Here is an 11,715-nt window from a genome sequence, read left to right on the forward strand (position 1 = left end):
ATGCTTAAAATATAGTTTTATTCAAATAATACTTTATGAGGATTTTTTTACGTTAAGCAATCAATTATATACATGAACGGTATTTAAAATTAGGGCTAGTTACAAGTCTATTTTTTTTTTTAAATCAAACAACCGAGAACCGACTAACGGAAGGGAACCAATCAGAGAGCGTCGAATAACACACGTGACCCGCCATGGAAGTGAATCCAGAGTGGACGCGCTTCTCGCTGCAGTGAGATTCTTCAGCGGAGTCGGAGCCGCAACAGTGAACAGGGACCGCGAGCACAGGCAATAGGTATGAAATTAATAATATTTCTCAATATTTTACATCCTATAGATGATGCCCATTATAAACCAACGCCTTGTGTGCGTGTGTAAGGCGCTAAGGGGATGTGAGAATAACTGAGCGAAGGATACATTTAAATGAAATGAAAAGTTGCTGCTTCATGCTGTTATGTAGGTGCTAATGCTAAAGCTAAAACAGTCATACTAGAGAAACTAAAAACCGCTTAAAATGTCACATTTGTGCTTCATCATATCTTATTTATATTAATTTTTAAATATAAATTAAGTGAATAATGTGAGCTGGGTTTATGTTTGTGAGTGTTTCTGTTGTTTTATGCTACTTTCTGTTTCATTTTGTTGCTCTATGAGTGTTAAAGTGCTTTAGATTCTGACAGCAGCACACATCAACGAATTATTCAATTTAATTAATATTGTAATTAACAATAGTAATGCATTTTACTTCGACGTGCAATTTATCACTGACTAATCAATATACTTATTTCCCTTCTAGAGTTTATTTTATTTAAGGGCACTATGGTAAGTGTTGCATTAATAGTGGATCTATTTTTAATGCAGTTTATTGAGTCACAGTATGTTAAATTCAGAAATGCACTCCTTTTTTGTTTTATTTAACAGTCTCGAAGATATGACTCAAGAACGACCATCTTCTCTCCAGAGGGTGAGAGTCCCCATATCCACCATATTTTTATATATCTATTGTGTTACTATGAATGCTGGTTTCATGTCACTTTTAAATGTGTGTGTGTTGTGTTGTTGGCAGGGCGTCTGTATCAGGTAGAATATGCCATGGAGGCCATTGGTCACGCAGGCACCTGCCTGGGCATCCTGGCTAATGATGGTGTGCTGTTGGCGGCAGAGAGGAGGAACATCCACAAACTTCTGGACGAGGTTTTCTTCTCAGAGAAGATCTACAAACTCAATGAGTGAGTCGTGTTTTCAGTTTTATTTATTAAATTTTTTTTTTGTTTCATTTTTATTTCGTGTGCTGAAAATGATGTTTGATAGTGTTAGATTACAATAACAACACACTTTGTTGTGTGGCGATTATGTAATGCAGAGACATGGCGTGCAGTGTCGCGGGAATCACGTCAGATGCCAATGTCCTCACGAACGAGCTGAGACTCATCGCACAGAGGTGAGTGACGCGTGAAGCATTCTGGCTCCTGTTAAAGACTGCGTTGTAAGATAAAATAATTGTTTTATAATACAGGTCATATAATTAGGATATCATCATAAAGTTGATTTATTTCACTTATTCCATTCAAAAAGTGAAACTTGTATATTATATAAATTTATTACACACAGACTGATACATTTCAAAAGTTTATTTCTAGAGATGGGTATCGTTAAGGTTTTAACGGTATTACTACTCTTATCGATACTGCTTATCGGTCCGGTACTTTAACGGTATTCTTTTCGGTACTTTTTGAGATTTATTTATATTTATATATATATATATATATTAGGCCTGCACGATATTGGAAAAAAATTACATTGCGATGTTTTTTTCCCCAACTATATATATTGCGATATTGCCATCAATCCAGGCTAAAGTCAATAATTACCATTCCGTGATATTAATAATTTCCCTAATAAGCAAGCTTCATTACAAGTGACATAAAGAAATGTTGGAAAGTATGTGCAAACATGAAACTAAACCTCCAGTAGGTGGCAGCAGGTGACCGTCTGAATGAGTGAGTCATTGAGTCGTTCATTCAAACGATTCATTCGAACGCTGAATCCTTCACACTTGTTGCTATGAGTGAGACGTGTTACGGGTCTGCTGTGAACGATTTTCACTGCTGAAATAGAACAAAAACACTAAATGTTGCATCTAAAATGTAAGTGACTAAGTGATTGTTAATTAGTTGTTTATGGAGCTGTCATATGAAATCAGTGTCATTTTCAGTCGTGATGGTCTTAAGGAAAACGCTCTAGTGTTGTGATTTCTCCTCGAGAGGCTGCACGAGCGTCAACAGCGCGACCTTATTATCATCAGTTCATTATATATTATCCACAATCGATCGCCACTTACACTAAATAAATGCACAAACATTCTTGCATTTTGGTGATTCGCTAGTTATTTTTGTTTTAATCAGGCTCTTGTCCGTCAGTCAAGTAAAATGATCTTTCACTTGTCCCTTCAAAACACCCACATGTCCCGGACAAGCGTTAAAAGGACAACTCCGGTGAGAAATGAACCTAGGGGTAATTAACAGATGGTTACAGAGTAGATCGTTCTCTGGGATGCATTTTCATGGAATTTAATGTAAAGAGTTTTATCTTTAAAAACAGATTAGCTTATAACACTAGTCTATGGGGCACAGAGTAGTGAAATTAAATCGCTAGTTAATACCACTAACAAGGCTAAAAATAGCCTCACACTAACACAGCAGCATAATGAGGGTCCCAACATGCAAACCGAAGCATTGAGAACTTTGTAAGAGTACAAACAGTTTAATAAGAAGACAGTTTATAGACATAGTGCATTACGCGTTCACGGACAGGCGCCATCTTGGAAAACAGTCTCGACTCTTTGAGCGACGAGAGCTCTGCTAAGTGATGAACTGTGACTTGGAATCTCATATGGTCCGTTGTTTCCGGAAGAAAACACTGAACACAACAGAGAAAATAAATAAATAAATAAATGTCCATGTTATTACATTTCACAAACTTAATTCCTATCGACCAGCTCACTTAGAACAGCGCTCGTAGATCGATTCATCGAGACTGTTTTTCGAGATGGTGCCTGTCCGTGAACGCATTAGGCACTATGTTTACAACGTATCTTCTTATTAAACTGTTTGTACTCTTACAAATTTCTCAATGCTTCGGTTTGCATGTAGGGACCCTCATTATGCTACCGTGTTAGTGTGAGGCTATTTTGAGCCTTGTTAGTGATATTAACTAGCGATTTAATTTTACCACCCTGTGTCTACCCGGTGCCCCATAGGCAAGCATTATAAGCTAATCTGTTTTTAGAGATAAAACTCTTTACATTCGATTTTCAAGAAAACGCATCCCAGAGAACGATCTACTCTGTAAACCATCTGTTAATTACCCCTAGGTTCATTTCTCACCGGAGTTGTCCTTTAATGTCGAGCCCTGCTTTGTATTCGTCGTAAAGATCTTTGTGGTGCCGTTTTAAGTGATCAGACAAATTGGTTGTGTTTTCTTGTTTTGTGGCCACAAGACACTCCATGCAAAGTACCTCTTTTTGTTCAACATCCTCCTTTATGTAGCCCAAATAGTCCCAAAAAGATGATTTCTGGTACGAACCTTTTTTTCCCTCTTCGGATCCTATTCGTCGCACATTTTAGCAGTGAATGTTTGGCTGTGAGCGGTGAGCAGCGGCACAGCAAACCAATCACTATTAGGGATGGGTATCGTTAAGGTTTTAACAGTGTTACTACTCTTACCGATACTGCTTATCGGTCCGGTACTTTAACGGTATTCTTATCGGTACTTTTTGAGATTTTATATATATATACACACACACACACAATTAACAAAAATACACAGCCTACACATGCAGTGCTTTCATTTCAGGAAGAATTCTACTAATCAAATGTAAAATAACACTGTTCATCATAAATAGCCAAGTTAATGCTTATTAAAGCTAAAGTTATTCATGCAAGAGCTGTGAGTGATTTTCTCTTTGCGTTTGGTTGTTTAATTCGCAGTAATTCGCCAGCATGTTGATTTACACCGCTGCCTCTTTAAGACAGATGTGCAGATCTATAGGCGACTGATAATAGGCAGATGCACTATATTTTCTCTCGACTATATCCATAATAACTACGTCCATTTTAGACACAAACTGTGTTGTGTTAAAGAGACTCTCCAAGCCGGTCATTTTGACATAGATGTTTGTGTACATTTGATCGTTTAGACGCGAGTGTGAAACCGAAAGTGTGATTTGCTCGTCTCGTTGTGGGCTGTTTCAGAGCGCGAGCGCTGACTTGGGAACAATCTCTTGCGCACATTTTTGTGCTTTTAATCGCTCTTTTTATTATAAAACGCATCCCACAACCAACAGTAGCTAGACTGAATTTTACAACAATCACTGATCGTGCTGATTCTGTCATTACGTGTGAGTTTTAGGGAGAAATGGCAGTGCTGCAAAGGGAATTAAGTTGCGCTAGACATAAATATTATTATTATAATCTTTGGAAGCCAAAATTTAAAATAAAATCAGACTATCACAGATCTAAAGTGTATCCAGGCTATGTTTGAATGTTTAGCTCTGTCCTCGGGTGTCGTTTGTGTCTCTCTCTCGCTCTCTCTCTCGCTCTCTCTCTCGCTCTCGCTCTCTCTCGCTCTCTCTCTGGTCACGTGTATTTTCAAAAGTACCGACAGCAGAACCGAAAACGTCAGAGCTTATCGATACAACGGTCTTTCAAAATTTAGTCCCGGGGCCCGTTTAATACCGGTTTTTGGTACCCATCCATATTTATTTCTTTTAATTGTGATTATAACTGACAACTAAGAAAAAAAATCACAAATTCAGTATCTCTGAAAATTAAAATATTGTGAAAAGCTTCAACAAATATTAAAGACACCTGGTGCCACACTGTAGTCAGCTAATAAACTCAAAACACCTGCAAAGGCTGTTACATTGTCTCAGTCTAGTTCTGTAGGCTACACAATCATGGAGAAGACTGCTGACTTGACAGTTGTCCTAAAGATGATCATTGACACATTGCATAAAGAGGGCAAGACACAAAAGGTCATTGCAAAAGAGGCTGGCTGTTCACAGAGTTCTGTGTCCAAGCACATTAATAGAGAGGCTAAGGGAAGGAAAAGATGTGGTAGAATTTTTTTTTTTACAAGCAATAGGGATATTGCGCACGGGAGAGGACTGTGAAACAAAACCCATTCAAAAATGTGGGAAATTCACAAAGAGTGGACTGCAGCTGGAGTCAGTGCTTCAAGAACCACTACGCACAGACGTATGCAAGACATGGGTTTCAGCTGTCGCAATCCTTGTGTCAAGCCACTTTTGAACAACAGACAGCGTCAGAAGTGTCTCGCCTGGGCTAAAGACAAAAAGGACTGGACTTCTGCTGAGTGGTCCAAAGTTATTTTCTCTGATGAAAGGAAATTTTCCTTTGGAAATCAGGGTCCCACAGTCTGGAAGAAGAGAGGAGAGGTGCACAATCTATGTTTGCTTGAGGTCCAGTGTAAAGTTTCCAGTCAGTGATGGTTTGGGGTGCCATGTTTTCTGAGGTCCAAGGTCAACGCAGCCGTATACCAGAACGTTTTAGAGCACTTCATGCTTCTGCTGCTGACCAACTTTATGGAGATCCAGATTTCATTGTCCAACAGGACTTGGCACCTGCACACAGTGCGGAAGCAACCAGTACCTGGTTTAAGGACCATGGTATCCCTGTTCTTAATTGGCCAGCAAACTCACCTGACCTTAACTCCATAGCAAATCAATAAGGTATTGTGAAGAAGAAGATGCGATATACCAGACCCTGTACATACTCATACTTTTCATGTATATACTTCTCAGTTCGCCAGTTCTTTGTATTGGTCTCAAGTAATATTCTAAGATACTTTTTAATTTTTTTTATTTGGGATTATCCTTAGTTGTCAGTTATAATCATCAAAATTAAAAGAAATAAACATTTGAAATCTATTAGTCTGTGTGTAATGAATGAGTATAATATACAAATGTACCTTTTTAAATGGAATAAGTAAAATAAATCAACTTTTTGAAGATAATCTGACCAGCACCTGTACATACAAAAGTCTCAGTGTTCATATTGTGTGTGCAGGTACCTCCTGCAGTATCAGGAGCCAATCCCCTGCGAGCAGCTGGTCACTGCCTTGTGTGACATCAAACAGGCCTACACACAGTTTGGAGGTACGGCAGCAAAATCAAAACAGTTGTACATTATTAATCTGTTTCTAATGTGATACTGGTGAAGTTTTGGGCTGCTGAATAAAAACGATGTGTTTTATCAGGTAAAAGACCCTTCGGTGTGTCTCTGCTGTATATGGGATGGGACAAGCACTACGGGTTCCAGCTCTATCAGAGTGACCCCAGCGGAAACTACGGAGGCTGGAAAGCCACGTGCATCGGAAACAACAGTGCAGTGAGTGAAACGCACATGTTCTGATTCTTATGAGGGATGCTGCATCGTCCTGTTTAAACTTAAACTGTCCAACTAGTGCTAGAAAAAATCTGTTCATTTGAATCATTTGGATTAATGAATCATTTGGAATAATGAATCATTTGAAATACAGCAATGGTCACTAGTCTTACATGGAATATGTGTCCACAAAGTTCTGCAAATGTCTTTAAATGTAGTTTTTTTTAAAAATTAATATAAAAATCATTCGTTTTTTTGGGGGTGGAGTGAAATGTTCCTCTTGAAGTTAAGTGTGATTCTTTACAAGAAAACAATTAACTACTAGTGCACTGTAATAATATTGTGATTCAGCCAGTAGATGGCAACGACACCTTTGTTTTTCATCGACTCTCACGCTGTCCTCAGTCCACGATTTGTTATCACAAAAGAAAGATGCCAACCCTAATGATGTCCGTTCAGAGACTTGATGTGTGTGTGTGTGTGTGTGTGTGTGTGTGTGTGTGTGTGTGTGTGTGTGTGTGTGTGTGTGTGTGTGTGTGTGTGTTGTAGGCTGCTGTGTCAATGCTGAAGCAGGACTATAAAGAGGGAGAGATGACTCTGTCGGCTGCCCTTGCTCTCGCCGTCAAAGTGCTGAATAAGACCATGGACGTCAGCAAGCTCTCAGCAGAGAAAGGTGTGTGTTTGGCGAGATGGAGACGGAATAAATGTTTTAGGCTGGTAGATTGAGGCAGTCTGGCAGAGAGCTGTCTTCTGAATTATGAATGATCATGAAACCATATACAGACCCACAATCCATCTGAGCTCTCAGCTTAATGCAGCTGCTCACGTGCTGAACTTCAGTAACACACACACTGTAGGCTTGGTACAATGTTGCCGGTGTTCAGACTCAACACAGGTTACACCACAGCCACCGTCATTTTTTTCTTCTCTGGATTTTCAGTTTAAATTTTTTTTTTTGAAATAAAATAATTTTGTTCAGTTACAGAACCGACAATGCAAATAAGAACAGAACGTGTCTACTTAAAGCATGTTCCGAACGAGTGTCGCAGCAAGAGTCAGATCTCGTTTATTTGTAACGAGAGCAAAGAGCTGACACAGACTTCTGCACGGGTCCATTTTTGGAGAGTCGCCCGTAGCCGCAAAGTTCAGCACTAGATCCGACCCGTCACCCGTGATGACATTTAATATTTGACCCGTTAATATTTTGTCCGTTCCCCATTCCGTGCCCGCGAAAAAATCTAGTTAAAATCGTTCCAACTAAAGTGCTTAGTTTATCTCGCACCTCTCTCAACATCACTATAGCGTCATGACTGGGCAAGCTGCTTATGATGTTATTTTACTGATCTCGTACTACACCACTTTCTCCACACATCTGATTTTGCCTTTAAAGACTCGTCAACAATTGTATATACTCCACTGGCCAACTTTACTTTTACTTCGTCCATTGCTACTCCTGCAACGCTCGCTCCAACTAGGCTACGAGAAGCATCAGCAGAAGTCGCACTGTCGCAGTGGTGGTGATGTGATGGGTCAAATGTCATCGTTGTTGCGTATGTGTAATGGTAATTTAGACATACAAATATTGCTCACATTTTTCATCCACGCTACTACCCACCGGCAAGGAGTTCATTATCCGCCTGCATCCCTGCCTGTGAATTTGAGAAATGTCACAATCCACCCGTTTTAGCCATTTTATGCGAGTACGGTACCAGGACTCTAAGCTGACAGACAAGATGATCGCGGAAGATTTGGTTTCAAAGTGAAATATAAAAGTGCCTATTGAAGTGAGTTTGTCATTGTGTTGTGTTTTTCATAAAGAGTAATAGGCTAAAGAACCCACAATTCAAGCAACTCACCCCTGAATTGGGGTTAATTCAAAACCGAAACTAAAATGTGCAGGGCCGCACAGAGCGTGCATTTACGGACAAACTGTCACGGTGTGTGCTCACTGACACGCTTTCAGTTCATGTCTATGGAAGCTTAACTTTCACAGGACTTCATTGAAACCACTCGCTTTGCTCCGCTCCGTTATTGATGCCCGAGCGGCCGTGTGCATGGACCTTTCGGTTAGCTAGAATTAGTGATTTAAAAGCCCAGTCAGTGAAACCGCTATTACCGGCGTCACGTGCTGATTAACCGGTGGGAAAATGTCCTCAATGTCATATCCCTAAAACAGTGCAGTCAAAACTCAACAAACTCATAACAAAAAACATAGGGTGGCACATGAAATCACAATTACCTTTATATCTTAATTTTTTTACTTTGTGCATGAATAAGAAATCTTATTCATTTATATATATATATTTTTTTTACTTTTTTTATGCACCTTTTTAACCTTTTATTTTACTTTCTAATTTTTTTTTTTTTTTATGAATATCTTTCAATTATTTTCAATCAAAATGTGTATGACGCTCAAAATGTTGCTAATTAAATAACTATCCCGAATCGGATACAAAATGTTTTAGGGATAGTTCCCCCTTAAAATTCTGACAAAATTCAGTTGTTCCAAAGCTGTATCGATTTCTTTCTTCTTCTGGACACAAAAGAAGATATTTTGAAGAATGTTGGTAACCAAACAGTGGATGGGCAACATTGACTACCATAGTATGGAGAAAAATACTATGGTAGTCAATGTTGCCCATTAACTGTTTGGTTACCAACATTCTTCAAAATATCTTCTTTTGTGTCCAGCAGAAGAAAGAAATTCATACAGGTTTGGAACAACTTTAGGGGTGCGTTAATGACTGAATTTTCATTTTCAACTGAACTATCCCTTTAAAGATGTTGCTTCTGTAGATTCTTCTTTAATGGACTAACATCTGATTATTTTCCCGCTTGTTGTCTGCTTTTTTTTGCAGTGGAGATCGCCACACTGACACGAGAGAACGGCAAGACCAGAATCAAAGTCCTCAAGCAAAAGGAAGTGGAAGAACTCATTAAGAAACACGAAGCAGAAGAGGCCAAAGCGGAGAAGGACAAGAAAGAGAAAGAACAGAAGGAGAAAGACAAATAAAACACCTGCACTTGTTTTCTATTAAAATGCAAAAGCCCGGTGGGATTCCTAAAGAAATTCATATTGCTCTGTCTGTCCATCTGTCATTTTCTTTATTAAACACAAAACGAAAAAGATGAACATCGTCTGAGTGGTTTAATTTCTGATAATCTAATGTTTCTGACGATCTGCTAGAGGTTTCCTCACTTGGTTTATGTTGAATAATATATTCAGTTTGGAAGCGTTAAAGGGATGGCTCACCCACAAATGAAAATTGTCATCATTTACTCACCCTCAAGTTGTTTTAAACCTGTATGAGTTTCTTTCTTCTGCTGGACACAAAAGAAGATATTTTACAACTGTCTAGTTAATTACATTTTTAAAAATATATTCATTTGTATTCAGCAGAAGACAGAAACTCATACAGGTTTGGAACAACTTGAGGGTGAGTAAATGATGACAGATGTGCCCTATCCCTTTAATCTGGACATTTGTGCCTCTATGTAAGTGTTGTGTAACCAAGAGTTTTCAGGTTGGTGTGGGCTGAGACTTTTTATTTGCTCCCATTACCCTATACATTTATTTTGTTTTATTGTAACCATAAAATGCCAGAGATCATTTTTACTACCGTAAACATAAAAATAGGGGTACTTTATCAATAGAATTGTCATTTCATATATATTTAAGAATTATTTCTAGTATCTCCTTGCCCTTGGCTTGCCTCAAGTTTACTGCAGTAGCCTACTCTTGGTGAAACTGATGACCATGGTAAAAAGTCGCAAGATGTGGATGATATACCGGTAGGTATTTTATGAAGGCATAATTGGATATCTGCTGGCTGGACGAATTCCGCGGGCTTTCTAAGAAGTGCGGGAAAATATAGGCACGTGTTGCATAAGCGCGCGAATGGATTACAGTTTCAGAGGTCAGACCTGAATACAAGCTCGCGGAGTAACCTTGCAACATAGAAATGTTAACGTGTCACACACACTGGGAGAATTTAGGTCATTTTAATGGACGAGATTATTGTGATGTAACCCAGCACGGATCGTTAAGTGCATATGGCCTGTGGCTCTGTTCATAGCGACAGACGCTCTTCAGTTCAGCCTGTCTACTGGAGTCAGTCAGCGTTTCCAAAGGAAATTAGTTTTTTCTAAGCAAGTAAGCACCATGATATCAAGTCTGATGCTCTGGAACAAATTCAAGTGAAGTTAAGAAATAACCAAGCAAATATTTTGAGTTTTGCTAGTTCATTACAATTTGCGTTAGCTTTGAGTATTCATAAACGGTGACACAATCTAGCTTGGATTTGATTTCTTCGTTGGCTGGTAACATTGAATAAGTAGGATAAAACAGGAAGCAGGTGCAGTTGTTATTATGCCTGTTCACACGAACGATAAATGTAAGCTACATTATTCTGTTTAGCACATGCTTTTAAAAGCTCGAATCACAGCAGGATGGATTTTGATTGGCTGTCAGTGTTTTTTATCGATTTGTCAGCTGTAAAAAAAAAAAAAATCGTTCTCAGTGATTCCAACCATATCATTTCTGTGTGCCATTATCGTTATAGTTGTAGTGTGAACGCTGTAATATTGATAATGAATTTTAGAGCTATATCCGGATACAGGTTGAATGGTAATGCCAAGTGTAAACGCAGCCTTTATCTATATCTTGTTAGGACTAGTTATCGTCCTAGGTGTGAACGTGCCTAATTATTATTTCTCACAGAATGTAGTTACTTAATGAACATGGGCATTTAACAATTACTGATAAATGTAGGAATGCATATTTGATGTGTTATTTTGCTATATATTGTGTTGCCACAAAGCATGATGGGAAATGTAGTTTTGCTGTAGAAGCCTGTCAGCTTGTAAACAATCTAAATAACTGATATTTTCTGGGGAATTTTATCTCCATTTCTCATCAAAAGTACACAAAATGTGTACAACTTAATCGTACTATAATCCTTAGGAATTTAATCTTAATTATGATAAATATACTTAATAGATCTCTTATAACTAGTTGCTTATTAGCAAGCATGTTACTAAGATATTGGCTGTTCATTAGTACTTATTAAGCACCTTATTTTGCATGACAATATTCTGCATCCCTTAAGCCTACCCAATATCTAAATTTAACAGCTATCTTACTAATTATTAATAAGCAGTAATTAGGAGTTTGAGGCACAGTCATAATTAATAGTGAATATGTGTTTCCAAGTACTAAATTGTAACCATTTTTTTCTCATTTCAGTCAACACAAGGAATCCATCTAGAAAATTTATTTAATCTGTAGAGAAAAAAAACAGGTAATTCG

The 11,715-nt window shown here is 38.3% G+C and overlaps 1 protein-coding gene across 1 annotated transcript; it reads left to right on the top strand.

Moving 5' to 3' along the window:
* The first annotated feature begins 210 nt into the window (after positions 1 to 210).
* psma4 (proteasome 20S subunit alpha 4) lies at positions 211 to 9,536 on the top strand. The gene is made up of 9 exons (XM_067435987.1): positions 211 to 295; positions 797 to 822; positions 922 to 964; positions 1,067 to 1,229; positions 1,364 to 1,441; positions 6,090 to 6,178; positions 6,280 to 6,410; positions 6,957 to 7,080; positions 9,266 to 9,536. Exons 2-9 carry the CDS (start codon positions 820 to 822, stop codon positions 9,418 to 9,420), a joined length of 786 nt encoding a protein of 261 aa, XP_067292088.1. The 5' UTR covers positions 211 to 295; positions 797 to 819; the 3' UTR covers positions 9,421 to 9,536.
* The last annotated feature ends 2,179 nt before the right edge of the window (positions 9,537 to 11,715 follow it).

This window comes from Pseudorasbora parva, chromosome 25 (assembly GCF_024679245.1).
Source record: "Pseudorasbora parva isolate DD20220531a chromosome 25, ASM2467924v1, whole genome shotgun sequence".
In the NCBI taxonomy this organism is placed as follows: Eukaryota; Metazoa; Chordata; class Actinopteri; order Cypriniformes; family Gobionidae; genus Pseudorasbora; species Pseudorasbora parva.

Excerpts from the sequence above, each read along its gene's own strand:
- psma4 (XM_067435987.1), top strand. Across the intron at positions 965-1,066 it reads GACCATCTTCTCTCCAGAGG|GGCGTCTGTATCAGGTAGAA; the intron begins GTGAGAGTCCCC and ends TGTTGTTGGCAG. Across the intron at positions 7,081-9,265 it reads CAAGCTCTCAGCAGAGAAAG|TGGAGATCGCCACACTGACA; the intron begins GTGTGTGTTTGG and ends TTTTTTTTGCAG.